This window comes from Pongo pygmaeus, chromosome 4 (assembly GCF_028885625.2).
Source record: "Pongo pygmaeus isolate AG05252 chromosome 4, NHGRI_mPonPyg2-v2.0_pri, whole genome shotgun sequence".
In the NCBI taxonomy this organism is placed as follows: Eukaryota; Metazoa; Chordata; class Mammalia; order Primates; family Hominidae; genus Pongo; species Pongo pygmaeus.
Window position 1 is genome coordinate 139,291,859 of NC_072377.2, and position 21,650 is coordinate 139,313,508.

General features: G+C 41.8%; 1 protein-coding gene across 3 annotated transcripts in view; it reads left to right on the top strand.

Moving 5' to 3' along the window:
* Positions 1-21,650, top strand: part of DDX46 (DEAD-box helicase 46) — a 71,291-nt gene that overhangs the window by 12,958 nt on the left and 36,683 nt on the right. For all 3 annotated transcript variants that reach the window (XM_054489013.2, XM_054489012.2, XM_054489014.2), the window contains exons 4-12: positions 1,167-1,263; positions 3,966-4,131; positions 7,836-7,987; positions 11,369-11,482; positions 12,165-12,330; positions 13,190-13,310; positions 15,951-16,126; positions 17,050-17,171; positions 20,101-20,179. In XM_054489013.2, the coding sequence (XP_054344988.1) occupies positions 1,167-1,263; positions 3,966-4,131; positions 7,836-7,987; positions 11,369-11,482; positions 12,165-12,330; positions 13,190-13,310; positions 15,951-16,126; positions 17,050-17,171; positions 20,101-20,179 (1,193 nt within the window). The remainder of the gene's footprint in view (positions 1-1,166; positions 1,264-3,965; positions 4,132-7,835; positions 7,988-11,368; positions 11,483-12,164; positions 12,331-13,189; positions 13,311-15,950; positions 16,127-17,049; positions 17,172-20,100; positions 20,180-21,650) is intronic.

Sequence of the window (21,650 nt, forward strand, 5' to 3'; positions counted from 1 at the left end):
TTTTAGTAGAGACAGGGTTTCACCTTGTTGGTCAGGCTGGTCTAGAACTCCTGACCTCATGTGATCCACCTGCCTCGGCCTCCCAAAGTGCTGGGATTACAGGCGTGAGCCACTGCGCCCGGCTGAGATGGGGTTTCACCATGTTGGCCAGGATGGTCTCGATCTCCTGACCTCGTGATCTGCCTGCCTTGGCCTCTCAAAGTGCTGAGATTAGAGGCATGAGCCACCGTGCCCAGCCTCCAGGTGTTTGTTAATGGAATATGAAAACACGGTTGACTCTTAGAAGTTTATTTCTTACCTAAATATTGGAATACAAGTCTAAAAAGTGTACTTAAGTATTTTTTGTTTTAATTTAATAGAGACGAGGTCTCACTGTATTATCCTGGCTGGTCTCGAACTCCTGGGCTCAAGTGATCTTCCTGCCTTGGCCTCCCAAAATGCTGAGATTACAGGCATGAGCCACTATGCCTGCCCCAAGTTTTTTTTTTTTTTTTTAAAAAGAGACAGGGTCTCACTTTGTCACCCAAGCTCGAGTGCAGTGATGGGATCATAGCTGACTGCAGCCTCGAACTACTGGGCTCAAGTGATCGTCTTGTCTCTGCCTCCTCAGTAGGTAGGATTGCAGGTGCACACCACCATACCCAGCTAATTATTAGTATATTTTGGAAAGACTGGATCTTGTTATGTTTCCCTGGCTGATCTCTTTAACTCCTGTTTTCAATTGATCCTCCTGCCTTGGCCTCCCAAAGCGCTGGGAATATAAGTGTGAGCCACCTCACCCCACCTGTAAAAGTATTTTGAGGCTGGGCGAGGTGGCTCATGCCTATAATCCCAGCACGTTGAGAGGCTGAGGTGGGCAAATCACCTGAGGTTAGAAGTTCAGGACCAGCCTGGCCAACATGGGGAAAACCTGTCTCTACTAAAAATACAAAAATTATATGAGTGTGGTGGCTGGCACCTGTAATCTCAGGTATTCGGGAGTCTGACAGGAGAATCCCTTGAACCCGGAAGGTGGAGGTTGCAGTGAGCCGAGATCGCGCCATTGCACTCCACTCCAGTCTGGGCGACAGAGTGAGACACTGTTTCAAAAAAAAAAGTGTTTAAAAATGAGTGTTTCTAAGTACAAATGAATGACATTTCTCTTGTCTCTTTTATTTTTTTGGTAGATCTAGGTCCAAAGAGAAAACTGATGGTGGGGAAAGTTCTAAAGAGAAGAAAAAAGACAAAGATGACAAGGAGGATGAAAAAGAAAAAGATGCTGGCGTATGTTTATTAACTTAAAAATAATTTCTTTCTTTCTTTCCTCTTTCCTTTCTTCCCTTTCTTCCCTTTCTTTTCTTTTCCTTTCTTTCTTTCTTTCTCTTTCTTTTCTGTCTGTCTTTCTTTCTTTCTTTTCTGTCTGTCGGTCTGTGTCTTTCTTTGTTTCTGTCTGTCTCACTCTGTGCAGTGGCACATTCTCGGCTCCTGAGTTCAAGCGATTCTCCTGCCTCAGCCTCCCAAGTAGTTGGGACTATAGGCATGCGCCACCATGCCTGGCTAATTTTTGTATTTTTAGTAGAGATGGGGTTTCACTGTGTTGGCCAGGCTGGTCTTGAACTCCTGACCTCGTGATCCACCCGCCTCGGCCCCCCAAAGTGCTGAGATTACAGGTGTGAGCCACCGTGCCTGGCCATCAAACTTGTTTCTATGGGCCAGGCGTGGTGGCTCACGCCTGTAATCCCAGCACTTTGGGAGGCCGAGGCGGGTAGATCAGGAGGTCAGGAGATCAAAGCAATCCTGGCTAACATGGTGAAACCCTGTCTCTACTAAAAATACAAAAAAAAAATTAGCCGGGCATGGTGGCGGGCACCTGTAGTCCCAGTTACTTGGGAGGCTAAGCCAGGAGAATGGTGTGAACCTGGGAGGCGGAGCTTGCAGTGAGCCGAGATCGGGGCACTGTACTTCAGCCTGGGTGACAAAGTGAGACTGTCTCAAAAACCAAAAGAAACTTGTTTCTATGCCAACACATTTTTTTCTTTTTAATGCTGTAACCTTTATTTTAAAATAACCAGATGTGAAAGATAAAAAAGGAAGATTCAATAATATTTACCCCTGTGGGAAAATTTTCTGAAAGAAGTTGCACATCTATACACAATATCTGTTTTTACATACAAAGTGTGGTCTTACCATATAAATATTATCAATTGCCTTCCAAAAAATTTGTATAAATTTAGACTTAAGGCTGGGCACAGTGGCTCATACCTGTAATCTCACCACTTTGGGAGGCCAAGGCAGGTGGATCATCTGAGGTCAGGAGTTCGAGACCAGTCTGACCAACATGGTAAAACCCCGTCACTACTAAAAATACAAAAATTAGCCGGGCGTGATGGCACATGCCTGTAATCCCAGCTACTTGGGAGACTGAGGCAGGAGAATCACTTGAACCTGGGAGGCAGAGGTTGCAGTGAGCCAAAATCACACCATTGCACTCCAGCCTGGGCAACAAGAGTGAAACTCTGTCTCAAACGTGAAGGCCAGGCATGGTGGCTCATGCCTGTAATCTCAGCACTTTGGGAGGCCAAGGTGGGTAGATCATGAGGTCAAGAGATTGAGACCATCTTGGCCACCATGGTGAAACCCTGTCTCTACTAAAAATACAAAAATTAGCTGGGTATGGTTGTGTGTACCTGTAATCCCAGCTACTCGGGAGGCTGAGACAGGAGAATGGCTTGAACCCTGGACTTGGAGATTGCAATGAGCTGAGATCCCTCCAGTGCACTCCAGCCTGGTGACTGCGAGACTCTGTCTGAAAAAAAGAAAAGTAGACTTAAGAATTTAGACATGAGGTCAGGTGCTGTGGCTCATGCCTGTAATCCCAGGACTTTGGGAGTTCAAGCAATTCCCCTGCCTCAGCCTCCTGAGTAGCTGGGATTACAAGTGCATGCCACCACGCCCAGCTAATTTTTTGGTATTTTTTGTAGAGATGGGATTTCCCCCTGTTGGCCAGACTGATCTTGAACTCTTGACCTCAGGCAATCCGCCCACCTCTGCCTCCCAGAGCACTGGAATTACAAGCATGAGCCACCGTACTTGGCCTATTCATTTTTTTGAGACAGAGTTCTGCTCTTGTTGCCGAGGCCGGAGTACAATGGCATGATCTCAGCTTGCTGCAACCTCCGCCTCCTGAGTTGAAGCAATTCTCCTGCTTCAGCCTCCTGAAGGAGGAACTACAGGAATGGGGAACCATGCCCAACTAATTTTTGTGTTTTTAGTAGAGACAGGGTTTCACCATGTTGGCCAGGGTGGTTTCCAACTCCTGACCTCAAGGGATCCACCAGCCTCAGCTTCCCACAGTGCTGGGATTACAGGTGTAAGCCACCATGCCTGGCCATAAACTTGTATTTTTTTAATAACACAGAGTCTCCCTTTGTTGCTGAGGCTGATCTCAACTTCCTGTGCTCAAGGGATCCTCTAGCCTCAGCTTCCCAAGTAGCTGGGACCACAGACATGTACCACGTGCCTGGCCACAAAATTTCTTTATCATGTTGATGTCGTTTATTTTCTAACTGTTAATAGAAAATTGCTTTTCATAGAGGCAATTTTGGAGGAGTTTAGGGGATTAAAATTGAGAATAACTGGGAAACTTTGCTTGCTAATTACTTTAATTTCTATTGTTAGGAAGAAATAAAGTTTATGTGTGCATAATGCTTGTAAGTAAAATGAGATTAATTTATGGTGTTTGAAATCTATCTTTTGGCTTTCTTATTTGAAGATGCTTTTTTTGTGATTTCATTTTGGTAATATATTTGTGTGTATATTTATAAAGGTGTGTGATCTAAGTCTACCCTGAGGAGTTTGTATATATGCCTTTTTTCCCCTTCTTTATACTTTGAAGAACTTACTGGAATGTCACTTGGAGCAAAATTATTAAATTTGGTTTTGCTTTTTATTTTCCCCCATCTTTTTCTTTCTTTTATTCCCCCAAGAACTTTGACCAGAATAAGCTGGAAGAAGAAATGAGAAAGCGAAAAGAAAGAGTAGAAAAATGGCGAGAAGAGCAACGTAAAAAGGCTATGGAAAACATAGGAGAACTGAAAAAGGAAATCGAAGAGATGAAACAAGGGAAAAAGTGGAGTTTAGAGGACGATGATGGTATATTTTTTAGCCTAATAGCCTGTATAACACCTCATGTAGAATATTATATGAATAATATTTCATAAGGGGTTTTTAATCTTTTTTATCGTTGAAAACTATGCATGGTATGCTATTTACCATTTTCATCATTTTCAGGTTTCAATTCAGTGATAAATACATTTGCAATGTTATGCAGTCGTTACCACTGTCTGTTTCCATGACTTTTTCGTCATTCCATGCAGAAATTCTGCACCTTTTAAATAACTCCATGACACCTTTTCTCGCTACTTCTTGTGACCTTTGCTCTATTTTCTGTCTCTGAATTTGTTTAGTGTAGCTACCTCACATAAGTGGAATCATAATAATAAATATTTGTCTTTTTGTGTCTGGCTTGTTTCACTTAGCATAATGTCTTCAAGGTGCATGTATGTTGTAGCATGTTGGAATTTCCTTTCTTTATATGGCTGAATAATATTTCACTGTATATATATGCCAAGTTTTGTTTGTTCATTCACCTGCCGTTGGTTAATTTGGTTGTTTCCACCCTTTTGTTATTGTGAGTAATGCTCCTGTGACCATTGGTGTATAAAAATCTGTTTGAGTCTCTGTATTGAGTTCTGTGAAGTATATACCCAGAAGTGGAATTGAGATTATAAAAGCTCCTTTTAATATTTATATTGTAATTTGAAATATAGAATTGTGTTTAGTAAGCATCACTGATTTTACTTTAGAATGAATCGTTGAGTGTTATTGGACATAGCCAGTAAATAGCTCTTTAATATACCAATGTGAACGTTAGTAAGGAGAGTAAATTAAGGGCATGCTTTCAAGTGCCTCCTCTGATTTTTCTTTTCTATTTTATGTTTTTGGAGATAGAGTTTCATTCTGTTGCCTAGGCTGGAGTGCAGTGGCACAGTCATAGTTCACTGCAGCCTCGACCTCCTGGGCTTAAGTGATTTTTTCTGCCTCAGCTTCCAGAGTAGCCACCATGCCTGGCTAATTTTGTCTTTTTCTTTTTTCTTTTTTGACAGAGTCTTGCTCTGTCACCCAGGTGGCACTGCAGTCTCCGCCTCCCAGGTTCAAGCTATTCTGTTGCGCCTCAGCTTTTCAAGTAGCCGGGATTACAGGCATCTGCCACCATGCCTGGATAATTTTTGTGTTTTTAGTACAGGTGGGGTTTTGCTATGTTGGCCAGGCCGGTCTTGAACTCCTGACCTCAGGTGATCCTCCCACTTTGGCCTCCCAAAGTGCTGGGATTACAGGCGTGAGTCACCATGCCCAGCGAATTTTGTCATTTTTTGAAGAGCCAGTGTCGCAATATGTTACCCAGCTAGTCTTGAGCTCCTGGGGTCAAGAGAGCCTGCTGCTTTGACCTTTCTCAGTGCTGGGATTACAGGCAGGAGCCACTGTGCCTGGCTGCTGATATTTCATAATTTAGGATGCAAACATTTCCCTTCACATCTGATTTTGACTTTTGAGATTTTAGTAAAGTAGAAGATTGTAGAATTTTATAGGAAAATGGGATTTAGGTCCATTGTCTGGGAAAGTTACAAAGAATGGTTTAAATAGATTCTATCTATAAGTAGTCATGACGTCTTTTTTTTTTGCTCTATTGCCCATGCTTGAGTGCAGTGCCATGATCTCGGCTCACTGCAACCTCCGCCTCCTGGGTTCAAGAAATTCTCTGCCTCAGCCTCCTGAGTAGCTGGGATTACAGGTGTACACCACCACGCCCAGCTAATTTTTTTGTATTTTTAGTAGAGACGAAGTTTCACTACATTGGCCAGGTGGGTGTTGAACTCCTAACCTTGTGATCCTCCCGCCTTGGCCTATCTTTAGTAGAGATGGGGTTTCACTATGTTGGCCAGGCTAGTCTCAAACGCCTGACCTCATGATCCGCCTGCCTCGGCCTCCCAAAGCAGTGGAATTACAAGTGTGAGCCATCATGCCCAGCCAAGTAGTCATGATGTCTTAATTCTAGACAATCTAATCTTTTTTACGTAGCTGAGATATGCTGTCTTCTGTGATTGAAAGAAAAATACAGTTGACCCTTGAACAACTTGGTAGCTAAGCACACCAACCCCCACACAGTGAAATATCCATATATAACTTTTTACTCCCCAGAAACTAAGCATTACCTGCTTACTGTTCACCAATAACATGAACAGTTGAATAACACATACTTTGTATGCTTTGTGTATTGAATACTGTATTCTTTTAATATGGTAAGCTGGAGAAAAGAATGTTATTAAGAGAATTAGAGGCTGGGCGCGCTGGTGCATGCCTGTAATCCCAGCACTTTGGGAGGCCAAGGCAGGTGGTTCACAAGGTCAAGAGATCAAGATCATCCTGGCCAACATGGTGAAACTCCGTCTCTACTAAAAATACAAAAATTAGCTTGGTGTGGTGGCACACACCTGTAGTCCCAGCTACTCGGGAGGCTGAGGCAGAAGACTCGCTTGAACCTGGAAGGTGGAGGTTGCCATCAGTGAGCCGAGATGGTGCCACTGCACTCCAGCCTGGCAACAGAGCGAGACTGTCTCGAAAAAAAAAAAAGAATTACGAGAAAGAGAAAATATACTTACTGTCCATTAAGTTGAAGTAGATCATCTTAAAGGTCTTCATCCTTGTTGTCTTCGCATTGAGTAGGCTGAGAAGGAAGAAGAGGAGGAGGAGTTGGTCTTGTCTCTGGGGTGGCAAAGGCGGAAGAAAATTTATTTCCATGTGGACCCACGCAGTTCAAACCTATGTTGTTCAGGGATCAACTGTAATTGAAAATGTCATTTAGCTGGGCGCAGTAGCTCACGCCTGTAATCCCAACATTTTGGGAGGCTGAGGTGGGTGGATCACAAGGTCAGGAGTTCAAGACCAGCCTGACAAACATGGTGAAACCCCATCTCTACTAAACAAAAAAATTAGCTGAGTATGGTGACGCGCGCCTGTAATCCCAGCTACTCAGGAGGCTGAGGCAAGAGAATTGCTTGAACCCAGGATGCAGAGGTTGCAGTAAGCTGAGATCACGACACTGCACTCCAGCCTGGGTGACAGAGCGAGACTCTGTCTCAAAAAAAAAAAAAAGGCCAAGCGTGGTGGCTCACGCCTGTAATCCCAGCACTTTGGGAGGCCGAGGCGGGTGGATCACGAGGTCAGGAGTTAGAGACCATCCTGGCTCACGTGGTGAAACCCCGTCTCTACTAAAAATACAAAAAATTAGCCGGCATGGTGGCGAGCACCTGTAGTCCCGGTTACTTGTCAGGCTGAGGCAAGAGAACGGTGTGAACCTGGGAACGTGGGAGGCGGAGCTTGCAGTGAGCCGAGATTGCGCCACTGTACTCCAGCCTGGGTGACAGAGCGAGACTCCGTCTCAAAAAAAAAGTCATTTAGCAGAGAAAGTTTGTAGTTCTGCATCCAGCTGTATAGCTGTAAAATCTATTATTGGAGATCACCTTTTTTGGCATAATTAATCTTTTGACCCTTTTACAACCAATTTATGTTTTATTCATATTTATTTTGTCATTGTTAATATTCAGAAGTAATACATGCTTCATGTAAAAGTGGAAAAACCTCAGAATGTGAGCATTTGAACTGCTGGATGGCTGGAGTAATTGGAAAAGTGGTGTTTGGGCAGTGGGAGAAAAGGTTAGAGAGGTGGGGTGTGGTCTGATTGTGAAATACTGCATTTTGAAACAGATGTTTAAAGAATGTGTATTCTGGTATTTTAGATGATGAAGATGATCCTGCAGAAGCTGAAAAGGAGGGAAATGAAATGGAGGGTGAGGAGTTAGATCCATTAGATGCTTACATGGAAGAAGTGAAAGAGGAAGTAAAAAAATTTAACATGAGAAGTGTAAAAGGTGGTGGGGGAAATGAAAAGGTATGGAATTTCTTATTTTTAAAGATTTCTGTTTCCTCTTGGGTAACTTGAGTTCTCCATTGCGTTGTCCTACTGATTTGCATGACTTTATAAAGCTAACAGTTTTCTTTCTCCTCATCTGAGAGATGGCAGTACTTTTTCTAAGTACCAGAGATACTGGTAAATTTTAGCTATAAGTGTTCTTTCAAAAGTCACTCTTTTAACACCATCAACTTTGTTTAATATCTTTGCTTACATATTAACCTTTTTAATAAGTTCTCTGGAGACTTCTCTAGCACTCCTGTCTTTGATACTCTTTTTTTTTCTTTTTTTTTTGATACAGAGTCTCTCTCTTGCCCAGGCTAGAGTGCAGTGGTGTGATCTTGGCTTATTGCATCCTCCACCTCCCAGGCCCATGCAGTCTACCTACCTCAGCCTCCCAAGTAGCTGGAACTACATGTGTGCACCACCACGCCTGGCTAATTTTTGTATTTTGGTAGAGATGAGGTTTTACCATGTTGCTCACACTGGTCTCGAATTCCTGGCCTCAAGTGATCCACCTGCCTCGGCCTCCCAAAATACTTGGATTACAGGCATAAGCCACCATGCCCAACTGTGTCTTTGATACCCTTGATGCCCCTCACTTTATTCTATTTTTCCTCTTTTTCATAGCATTTATTACATTTTGACAAATTATATAATTTTTTTGTGTTTACAGTATGTCCCTTCTCCCTTCTAAAATGTAAGCACTCTAAGGGCAGGGCAGTGACTTTTACCTGTTTTATTTGTTGATTTATTCAGGCTCCCAGTACAAGCCCCTGGCTTGCCTAGTGATTGGAAAATACCATTTAGTAGTATTTTGTTTTATTTTATTTATTTATTTATTTATTTCTGAGATAGAGTCTCGCTCTATTGCCCAAGCTGGAGTGCAGTGGCGCAATCTTGGCTCACTGCAACCGCCACCTCCCGAGTTCAAGTGATTCTCTTGCCTCAGCCTCCCACGTAGCTGGGATTACAGGCGCCTGCCACTACGCCCGGCTAAATTTTGTATTTTTAGTAGAGACCGGGTTTCACCATGTTGGTCAGGCTGGTCTCGAACTCCCGACCTCAGGTGATCCTCCTGCCTCGGCCTCCCAAAGTACTGGGATTACAGGTGTGAACCACCGTGCCCAGCCTAATTTTATTTTATTTTATATTATTTTAATTTATTTTTTTGAGATGGAGTGTCGCCTTTGTTGCCTAGGCTGGAGTGCAGTGGTGTAATCTCGGCTCACTGCAACCTCCGCCTCCTGGGTTCAAGTGATTCTTCTGCCTCAGCTTCCTGAGTAGTTGGGATTACAGGCCCTTGCCACCAGGCCCAGCTAATTTTTGTATTTTTAGTGGAGACGAGGTTTCACCATGTTGGCCAGGCTGGTCTTGAACTCCTGACCTCAGGTGATCCACCTGCCTTGGCCTCCCAACATGCTGGGATTACAGGCATTAGCCACTGCGCCTGCCCTATTTTATTTTTTTTGGGATGGAGTCTTGCTCTGTTGCCCAGGCTGGAGTGCAGTGGCACTATCTCTGCTTACTGCACGCTTGCTTCCCAGGTTCAAGTGATTCTCCTACCTCAGCCTCCCGAGTAGCTGGGATTACAGGCGCCCACCACCATGCCTGGCTAATTTTTGTATTTTTAGTGGAGACAGGGTTTCACCATGTTGGCCATGCTGGCCTTGAACTCCTGACCTCAAATTATCTGTCCGCCTTGGCCTCCCAAAGTGCTGGAATTACAAGCGTGAGCCACCACACTCAGCCTTTTTTTATTTTTTATTTAAGAAAATGTTTTTTAGAGACAGGGTCTCGCTGTGTTACCCAGGCTGGAGTGCAGTGGCATGATCATACCTCATACTCCTGGGCTGAAGCGATCGTTCTGCTTCAGCCTTCTTAGTAGTTAGGACTACAGGCATGTACCACCACACCTGGCTAATTGTTTATAGAGATGGAATCTCACTGTGTTACCCAGGCTGGTCTCGAACTCCTGGACTCAAGTGATCTTCCTGTGTTGGCCTCCCAAAGTGCTGGGATTACAGACATGAGCCACTGTACCTAGCCTAGTAGTAGTTTAAAAATACATAATCATGCCGGATGCGGTGGCTCATGCCTATAATCCCAACATTTTGGGAGGCCGAGGCAGATGGATCACCTGAGGTCAGGAGTTAGAGATCAGCCTGGCCAACATGGCAAAATGCCATCTCTACTAAAAATACAAGAATTAGCTGGGTGTGATGGCAGACACCTCTAATCCCAGCTACTTGGGAGGCTGAGGCAGGAGAGTAGCTTGAACTGGGAGCAGTTAGCCTAGATCACACCACTGTACTCCAACCTGGGAGACAGAATAAGACTCAGTCTGAAAAAAAATATATATATATATGTGTGTGTGTGTGTATATATGTATATGTATATATGTATATGTATATGTGTGTATGTATATGTGTATGTGTGTATATATGTGTATATATGTGTGTGTATATGTATATATTATATATATATTTACATATATTATTATAATATTATATATATATAATTGCCTGAGTGTGCTGACTCACGCCTGTAATCTCAGCACTTTTGCAGGGGCTGAGGTGGGTGGATTACCTGAGGTAAGGAGTTCGAGACCAGCCTGCCAACATGATGAAACCCTGTTTCTACTAAAGATACAAAAATTAGCCGGACATAGTGGCGGGTGCCTGTAATCCCAGCTCCTGGGGAGGCTGAGGCAGGAGAATTGCTTGAATCCAGGAGGCAGAGGTTACAGTGAGCTGAAATCATGCCATTGCACTCCAGCCTGGGTGACAAGAGCAAAACTTTATCTGAATAAATAAATGAATAAAGTATGTATAAGTATATTATATAAAATTATTTATAATACAGTAAATGATAAATGGATGTATTATAAAATATAATTATATTATGCTTAAAATTTTATACAAATTAATGAGAAAAACAGGCTATTGTTTATCTTTTCATTTAATAACTCAGTTGGCTCAATGCCCTGGCTCACACCTGCAATCCCAGAACTTTGGTTGGCTGAGGCTGGTGGATCACTGGAGCCAAGTAGTTCAAGACCAGCCTGGGCAACATAGCATGACTCTTTCTACCAAAAAACAAACAAAATTAACTGGGTTTGGTGACATGTCCTTGTAGTCCTAGCAACTCAGGAGGACTGATGGGACGAATCCTTGAGCCCAGAAATTTGAGGTTACAGTGAGCTACTATCACACCACTCAAGCCTGGGTGACTGAGACCATGTCACTAAAAAAAGAAAAAAAACTAAAGATGAAATTGTGTCAGTTATTGTGTGCTTCAGCTGTCATATAACTTGTGTTTCAGCTTTGCAAAATATTCTATATTTGTTCTTTATTTTAGAAGTCTGGGCCAACGGTCACAAAAGTTGTCACTGTTGTGACAACCAAAAAAGCAGTTGTGGATTCTGATAAGAAGAAAGGTGAGCTGATGGAGAATGACCAGGATGCCATGGAGGTGATTTTTCTTAATTTTGACTTTGTTTATGATACTATCCTGGAAGTATTTATTAGAAAGCATTCATGGAGATGTGCTTTTCATTTGTGTGAGCTAGGAGAAATTCCCAGAATTGAGAGACATTCTTGCTATTCTTAGTAGTATAATAGTATCTAGTTAAATATCTGTTTAGTGGAACATTCTGATGTCTTTCATTCCTAACTGTATGATCTTTCTGCCCCTCATCAGCTCACTTCAGGCATACAATATGGAGAGAAAAAAAATGGAGTAACAGAATGAATTAACTTTCTTTCCATTAACACGTATTGTAAAGATTTATATAGTAAAAACAATAGCAAAACCTTATTAGAGCTGTCTGTGATGATTACTGTTTTAGCTTTGTATTGGCATTTTAACCTTCTAAAGGCAAAGAAAAAAAAACTAAGTTGAAAAATTCTTCAGGAGCTGCTTGATACGTTTCTGATTCAAGGTGACATACGTTATTTGAGGTGATTTTAAAATTATGAGGTTTAAGTGTGCTGGAGCACTATAAAAATCTTGTGGGTCAAACAGTGTGTCGTAGAAAGTAGAAAAATTAGAGTAGTTTCTAGGAGAGGAAGATTTGAAAAGCTAGGAGTATTGCTTCCCACAAGGGGAAAATAGTAATGAACTTAGCGCTTTAATTTTTTCTTTTAAACTATAGTATTCTTCAGAGGAGGAAGAAGTTGATCTTCAGACAGCCCTTACAGGGTATCAAACAAAACAGCGAAAGCTTCTAGAACCAGTTGATCATGGAAAAATTGAATATGAGCCATTTAGGAAAAACTTCTATGTTGAAGTTCCAGAACTAGCAAAAATGTCTCAAGAAGGTAAAATTCCATTTTTTCATTTACTGGTTATAAGGGAACAGAAGAGGATACATTTCACATTGCTCAAGAGAAATGTGGATAGTGTCTGATGAAGGAGGGTGTTTTGGAAATATTTTTAAAATGAATCAAAAATTAATTGGCTAGCTGTGGTGGCTCACGCCTGTAATCTAAGCACTTTGGGAGGCCGAGGTGGGTGGATTGTCTGAGCTCAGAAGTTCGAGACCAGCCTGGGCAATACAGTGAAACCCTGTCTCTACTAAAATGCAAAAAACTAGGCCGAGCACAGTGGCTCACACCTGTAATCCCAGCACTTTGGGAGGCCGAGGCGGGCAGATCACGAGGTCAAGAGTTTTGAGACCATCCTGGCCAATATGGTGAAACCCTGTCTCTACTAAAAAAATACAAAAATAAAAAAAATTTTTTGTTTTGTTTTGTTTTGTTTTGAGACAGGGTCTCACTCCATTGCCCAGGCTAGAGGCTGGAGTGCAATGGTGCAGTCATGGCTCGCTGCAGCCTTGATTTCCTACCACACCCCCCATTCCCACCCCAGGCTCAGGTGATCTTCCTATGTCAGCCTCCCGAGTAGCTGGGACTACAGGCATGTGCCACCACACCCAGCTAATTTTTGTACTTTTTGTTGAGACAGGGTTTCACCATGTTGCCCAGGTTGGTCTTCGAGTCCTGGGTTCAAGTGATCTGCCTGCGTCTGTCTCCCAAAGTGCTAGCTGCTAGGATTACAGGTGTGAGCCACTGGGCCTGGCATAAGAGTTAAAGTTTGTTAATCTTATGCCTAATTGAAAAGTAGAAGACACCAATAGAACAATATTTAAGAACTTTTAATCTGGGTTTTGTTTTGTAGAGGTAAATGTGTTTCGATTGGAAATGGAGGGCATTACAGTTAAAGGAAAAGGTTGCCCCAAACCAATTAAATCCTGGGTCCAGTGTGGAATTTCCATGAAGATCTTAAATTCCCTCAAAAAGTAAGTGGTTGGTGATTGTTTATGTTTTCCGTGTCTTGCTGCTCAAAATAGTCCTTCCACACCAATGTCTCCCTGAGTTACATTTTTACTCTAAAAAAAACCTTACGTTTTAAAAAACTTTGATTGAGATAATTTACATATCAAAATTTACCCTTTAAATTATACAACTGGTTTTTGGTTTTTTGTTTGTTTGGTTTTTTTTGAGACAGAGTCTTCCTCTGTTGCCCAGGGTGGAGTGCAGTGGTGCAATCTCGCTGTGCTCACTGTGAACTCAGCCTCCCGGGCTCAAGCAATTCTCCTGCCTCAGCCTTCCAAGTAGCTGGAACTATAGGTGTGTGCCACCATAGCTGGTTAATTTTTTTTATATTTTTAGTAGAGACAGGGTTTCACCATGTTGGCCAGGCTGGCGTTGAACTCCTGACCTCAGGTGATCTGCCCGCCCCGGCCTCCCAAAGTGCTGGGAGTATGGGCATGAGCCACCATGCCTGGCCTTTTTAATTTTTTATTTATTTTTTTCTTTTTTGAGACAGAGCCTCCCGCCTCTGTCCGTCAGGCGTGCATTGGCACAATGCACTGCAACCTCTCACTGCAATCATCTCACTGCAATCATCTCACTGCAACCTCTGCATCCCAGGTTCAAGCGATTCTCATGCTGTAGCCTCTTAAGTAGCTGGGATTACAGGTACCCTCCACCACACCCACCCAATTTTTGTATTTTTAATAGAGACAGGGTTTTGTCATGTTGGTGAAGCTGGTCCAGACTCCTGACTTCAAGTGATCCCCCCACTTTGGCCTCTCAAAGCGCTGGTTAAATTATGCAACTTGGCTGGATGCTGTGGTTCACGCCTGTAATCTCAGCACTTTGAGAGCCAAGAGGGGCAGATCATGAGATTAAGAGATCGAGACCATCCTGGCTGACATGGTGAAACCCCGTCTCTACTAAAAATAAAAAAATTAGCTGGGTGTGGTGGCGCATGCCTGTAGTCCCAGCTACTCAGGAGGCTGAGGCAGCAGAATCGCTTGAACCTGGGAGGTGGAGGTTGCAGTGAGCTGAGATCATGCCACTGTACGCCAGCCTGGTGACAGAGAGAGACTCTGTCTTAAAAAAAAAAAAAAAAATTATGCAACTTACGGGTTTTTTTTTTCTTTCTTTTAGACAGAGTCTCACTCTGTCACCAGGCTGGAGTGCAGTGGCGCAATCCCAGCTCACTGCAGCCTTCGCCTCCCAGGTTCAAGCGATTCTCCTACCTCAGCCTCCTGAGTAGTGAGATTGCAGGAACGCCCCACCATGCCCGGCTAATTTTTGTATTTTTAGTAGAGACGGGGTTTCACCATGTTGGCCAGGATGGTCTCGATCTCTTGACCTCATGATTCACCCGCCTCAGCCTCCCAGAGTACTGGGATTACAGGTGTGAGCCACCGCGTCTGGCCAACTTAATGGTTTTCAGTGTATTTTTGTAGTTGTGCAACTATCACAATAGTCTAATTTTTGAAAATTTTTTTGAATTTTTTTAAATTTTATTTTATTTATTTATTTTTTTGAGACAGAGTCTCACTCTGTTGCCCAGGCTGGAGTGCAGTAGCATGATCTCGGCTCACCGCAACCTCCGCCTCCCGCGTCAAGTGATTCTCCTGCCTCAGCCTCCCAAGTAGCTGGGACTACAGGTGTGTGCCATACCACGCCTGGCTAATTTTTGTATTTTTAGTAGAGACGGGGTTTCACCATGTTAGTCAGGCTGGCCTCAAACTCCTGACCTCGTGATCCGCCCGCCTCAGCCTCCCAAAGTGCTGGGATTACAGGCGTGAGCGTCCATGCCCGGCCTTTTTTTTTTTTGAGATGGAGTTTCACTCTCGTTGCCCAGGCTGGAGTGCAGTGGCTCGATCTTGGCTCACTGCAACCTCTGCCTCTTGGGTTCAGTGATTCTTCTGCCTCATCCTCCCAAGTAGGTGGGATTACAGGCATGTGCCACCACATCTAGCTAATTTTGTATTTTTAGTAGAGACAGGGTTTCTCCATGTTCGTGAGGGTGGTCTCGAACTCTCTACCTCAGATGATCCACCCACCGCGGCCTCTGAAAGTACTGGGATTACAGGCATGAGCCACCATCCCCAGCCTTTTTTTTTTTTTTTTTTTTATTTAAAAAAAGAGATGGGGTGTTGCTATGTTGACCAGGCTGGTCTCCAACTCCTGGCCCCAAATGATTCTCCCATCTCAGTCTCCCAGAATGCTGGGATTTCAGTCATGAACCACTGCGCCCTGCCTAATTTTTAAATTTTTCATTATCCCAAAAAGAAACTTTTGTCCATTAGTAGTCAGTCTTCTTCCCTCTCGCCACCCCTGGGCAACCATTAATCTTTTTGTCTCTAGAATAGATTTGGCTATTCCTACCATTTCATGTAAATGGGATCAAACAATATATAGTCTTTACTGCCTGGTCTTTTTCACTTTACATAATGTTGTAAAGGTTAGTCCATATTGTAGAATATGTTAGTACTTCATTCCTTTTTATTGCCAAATAGTATTTTATTGTATGATATATACCACCTTTTGGAAGTTTATTTTTATGGGAACACATAGGACCTGTCTGGGGCCCAGCAATCTCAATTCTTACCTTTTCTTCCTTTGGTTTTCTTTTTAAGGCATGGCTATGAGAAGCCCACACCCATCCAAACCCAAGCTATTCCTGCTATAATGTCTGGACGAGATTTGATTGGCATTGCCAAAACAGGAAGTGGAAAGACCATTGCTTTTCTGTTGCCCATGTTTAGACACATCATGGATCAGAGGTCATTAGAGGAAGGAGAGGGGCCAATAGGTACAATTCTTTTCATTAAACTATTTTTCAAATAACAGCTTTGTTGTCAAACAGAAAGACCTTATAGTTTATAATGTTCTTAATTATGACAATGAAGGTGTCTTTATGTACATTTTCTTTATCAATTTGGCACTTTGGGGCTGATTTCCCCTTACCAGCAGGTGGAGTGAGAATCTTCAGAGCTCTGGAGTGACATCTCAGAAGTACAAAAACAGCCTCTCCTGGCACAGCTCAGTTTTTAAACTCTGACTTGGCAGGTAGACTCCTTGTGCATCTATCTGTTTATTTATATTGAGGTTTGTTAGCCCAGTATCAGTGGATATATAAAAGCAACATGGAAGATATGCTAGGGAAACATATTTTCCTAGGTAGTTTTTGGCCTTAACAGGCTATAATGCCAGCACTTCATTCAAGATTACTTGTTTAGATTCTGGTTTCTTGATTCATCTTGGCAGAGATAACTCTTGGAAAGTTGAGTAGGGTTTTGGAAAGTTGTTCAGCTTCTCTCTTAGGAACACGGGGCATAGTATATCTCTCCTCTGTCTGTGCCCCTCAGACCAAGGTTGTTTCTGGAAGCAGCAGTATGGCTTCTGTGGCACAGTGAGTCACTTGATTTTCTTTGTTCTGTGATTTGCATTAGAAAACTATTTGCATTCTTTTGAACCAAGTATTTTCCTGAGGGTTGGATGAGGCATTTAACTGTCATTTATCTTCTTTTAGCATGTTTTTAAAAATCTGCTTATATTTATCCTTTCCCACAACCTCTGCTGTTATACAACTTTTGAAATAGTTTTCAGGGATGCATAACAAAACAAAAATTAGGTGAAACAATCTGAACTTTATTGTAAAGGTTAAATTGAACACTTTAAAGCATAGCCTTAAGAATTTTGGTGGTTAGGCTACTGATGTATTTATCTTTCCAGCTGTCATCATGACTCCAACTCGAGAACTGGCTTTACAGATTACTAAAGAGTGTAAGAAGTTTTCCAAGACTTTGGGACTTAGAGTGGTCTGTGTTTACGGAGGAACAGGAATCAGTGAGCAGGTAGTTATATAAGAAACATTCATGTTTTCCATTCTTTTCTCAAGTTGGATGATTCAATAAAGTAAAAGAGTGACTTTTAGTTTTTTGAATAGTGATTGCTTATAAAATCATTTAAAAAATGAAGTATAAAAATAATAGTAAGAATTAGTTATTGTATGCAGGATGAATATACCTTTGGAGATGTAATGTACAGCATGGTGACTAGTTAATATTATATTGTATGCTGAAAATTTGCTAAGCCAGTAGATCTCACATCATGTTTTTTTTGAAATGGAGTCTCGCTCTGTCGCCCAGGCTGGAGTACAGTGGCACGATCTCGGCTCACTGCAACCTCTGCCTCCCCGGTTCAAGCGATTCTCCTACCTCAGCCTCCCAAGTTGCTGGGACTACAGGTGCCTGCCACCACGCCTGGCTAATTTTTGTATTTTTAGTAGAGACAGGGTTTCACCGTATTGGCCAGATTGGTATTGAACACCTGACCTCAGGTGATCCTCCTGCCTCGGCCACCCAAAGTGTTGGGATTACAGGTGTGAGCCACTGCGCCCAACCAATCTTACATATTCTTACCACAAGAGAAAATATTGGTAACTATGTGAGGTGATATGTTAGCTTGATTGTGGTCATTATTTCAGAGTGTATATGTATATCAAACATGTTGTACACCTTAAATATATATAATTTTTGTTAATTATGACCCAATATAGTTGTGGCAAAAAAGAACATTATGTTAATGCTATATTAGAATTTTTGAATCATTTTTACATAGATTATCCCTCCTCCCTCTTCCCCTGCCTGAGAAGGCAGATTTTCTTTTTCATTTTACATATGAGGAAATATTCAGAAAGATTTATTAAGTTGACCAACTAGGTTAATACGTTCTAAAGTTTGTCCTGGAACCTAGGTCTCTGATCTCTGAGCATTTGTTTTCTCTAATCTATGCTGACATCTTTAAAAAGTGATGGTGGCCAGGCACGGTGGCTCACGCCTGTAATCCCAGCACTTTGAGAGGCCAACGCGGGTGGCTCACGAGGTCAGGAGCTCAAGACCAGCCTAGCCAACATGGCGAGACCCCCCGTCTCTACTAAAAACACAGAAATTAGCCTGGCGTGGTGGTGCCTGCTTGTAATATCAGCTACTCGGTAGGCTGAGGCAGGAGAATCACTTGAACCTGGGAGGAGGAGGTTGCAATAAGCTGAGATCACGCCACTGCACTCCAGCCTGGGAGACAGAGCAAGACTCCATCTTGGCGGGCGGGAGAAGTGATGGTGATTACTGGGATGCATTAATATCAGAGGTGTTTTGTTGGTGGTGGTGGTGGTGGTTTTTTGTCTTTTTTTTTTTTTTGGTTGTGTTTTATTTGAGACAGCGTCTTACTCTGTTGCCCAGGCTGGAGTGCGGTGGTGTGATCTTGGCTCACTGCATCCTTGACCTCCTGGGCTCAAGCCATCCTCCCTCTTCAGCCTCCTGAGTAGCTGGGACCACAGATGCATGCCACCACACCTGGCTAGTTTTTGTATTTTTTTGTAGAGATGAGGTTTTGCCAAGTTGCCCAGGCTGGTCTCGAATTCCTGGGCTCAAGCAATCTGCTTGCCTCGGCTTCCCTTTGTAACACCTCCAAAAGGTAATAGGCATGAGCCACTGTGACCAGCCCTTCAGCTGTCTTCTAAAGAGTGAAATAGTTTTCAGATATTTTGCTTAACTAGAAGAAGGCAAAAAAGTAGGTTCTGTGATTGGATAAGTTTTGGAAATGTTGGAGTATAAAAAGTTAAAACCACTTTCTTTCCTGTAAGACTTCTTAGTTCTTAATAAGCTAATGTATATTGTGTTGCTAGATAAATGGGATAAATTAAGTGACGTTTTCTGAACTTAACTACAAAACTGTTTCTTAGGAGTATTGTTACAAGAACACACTTCAAGAATATTTGCTTTTGTTAACTCCAGTGCTATTTTAATTACTTCAACTTACTTCATTTTCTAAGTTTATCTTTATGATTTTTCATGACTATAGTTTGTAGAAATACACTTACAAAAATAACATGGTACATGCCTGCACGTTGTATTTATATAAATGCCAAACAAAAGTTTTATGATGTTAAGGGACTTCTGGTATTTTCCATTCCATTTCATTTAAAAAATGCTGGTTGTGGTTGAACACTATGGCTCATACCTGTAATCATCACAGCACTTTGGGAGGCTGAAATGGAAGAATCACTTGAGTCCAGGAGTTTGAGACCAGCCTGGGCAATGTAGTGAGACCCCATCTCTTAAAACAGTAAATAAATTAGCGAGTGCCTGTAGTCCTAGATACTGGGAGGGTGTGTGGGGTGGTGGGGGGAGGGGCTGAGATGGGAGGGTCACTTGAGCCCAGGATCTAGGCTGCAGTGAGCTATGATGACACTGTGGCACTGGGCAACAGAGCCTGGGCAACAGAGTGAGACCCTGTCTCAAAAAAAAAGCTGATTATGACTGTTAAAATGATTTCATGATTCACTAATGTGGCAACCCTCAATTTGAAAAACACCAGTCTATGTAGTCACTTAGAAATTTGTTTTTCTGAGGCAGGGTCTTGCTCTTGCTCTTGCTCAGGCTGGAGTGCAAGGATGTGATCATAGCTCACTCCAACCTTGAACTCCTGGGCTCAAGAGATGATCACTTTTTTTTTTTAAACTGCTTTCTTAAGTTCCTTTCTTGGTTTTGAGGGATAGTGGCAAATCAAATTTGCAAAATTCTCTAATTTTTATTTGTTTCAAATTTATGGCACTATGTGGTCACGTTGTTGCTATTTCTTTAGTAGTGCCCCGAGATTCAAAATAATTAAGCAGGAAGCTTGGAAGTTTTCTAATTAGAGTAAGCAAGAACTAAATGTAATATTTTTTAGTGTTTAAGTAAGCATTAGTGATAGACTATAAAGTTTCATCTTTTTTATTAGATTGCTGAGCTGAAAAGAGGTGCTGAAATTATTGTTTGCACACCCGGTCGAATGATTGACATGTTAGCAGCTAACAGTGGTAAGTCAGGGGTATTTTTTTTGGTGTCTTTTATTTTTGAATTCTTTACATTTTTTTGTTAAAACAGATGCAAGAAACCAACAAAAGGTTTCTATATTTCTTCTTAAAGCTGCAGTATCTTAAAATTTGTAGCCTGTAGTCCCAGCTACTTGGGAGGCTGAGGCAGGAGAATAGTTTGAACCTGGGAGGCGGAGCTTGCAGTGAGCCAAGATCACACCACTGTACTCCAGCCTGGGTGACAGAGTGAGACTCCGTCTCAAAAAAAAAAAAAAAATTGTAACAAGTTGATTATTACAAGCATTAATGATATTTTTGCAATTTAAAATTTTTTTTCAGAAGTAACTCCATCTGATCATAACTTGGATTCTTAATCCATTTTTGGCCTGGCTTTGCTTAGTAAAAGAGTGGGGTAGTAGCCTTTTCTTTATTACAAAATTTAGACTTTTTCTCCACATGAGCTAGTATTTTCTTACGATACTACATAAATTAAGATATTGCAGCTTCAAGAAATTTTATCTTTTGTAAATATTGCATGTTTGTAGCTCAAATGTTATGCTTTGTTAAATTATTCCCTATCAAAACTCTTACTAAACTGTTGACATTATTTAACTTCTGTGGAGAAAGGCCCTTCAAGATTTATAGAACTGGGCTTCCGAGACTTAAACCATCAAAGGTAGGTAATTTAATGCTGTTCCCAACCTTGCAAAACTAATTGGGGCTACAAATGCTAGTGTGGAATACTTAAATATTAGATAGCACTTATTTTTGGCACTTTTTATATTTTGAAGAAAATGCTCTCAGAGGTTTCCATTGCAATATTTAGTGTGTACATAAATAGAGTATTAAAAACTGAGTTAGTGCATGTTTCTAGTAGTATTCTGCTTGAATTTCTAATTCTAATTGTACATGAAGTTGGCAAAGTGACATCGAAATTGAGAAGTCATTGTGCTTGTCTAGCATATGGAAAGTTTTGGTTTGAATGCTGATTAAATAATCCCCCCCTTTTTTTTTCTCTCAATGCTGCATTGATTAAGTCTCCTCCTGAAATTCATCTTGATTAATTTTACCTTTTTCTCTTATCTGTCATTGTGGTCTATTTTTAAATAACTATTTTATACGTGTTTTTGCCAGGTGATTGATTCAACAGTTGATAGCAGTGCTTCTGTTAATATTTTAGAAGGAATTTCCTATGTATGTATTTTGTTTTCACTGGTTAGGAAGCCAGTTGCATTTATTTAAGTCAGTGGGTTCACTTAATAAAATTGGGATTTATATCTTTGTATGGAAAATGTATTTATGTAAGGTGTTTTGGTATTTAAAGTTTTTGTGTGATACGTTAGTTTCCTAATGCTGTCAAATAGCTTCTCACTAAGGGTTTGACATGCCCATTTAAGAAGCTTCTAAATATATGGAAGCAGGTTATAAAATAATATAGAGAGACATTTTCTGTGTCTAAAATAGTTAGCACTAG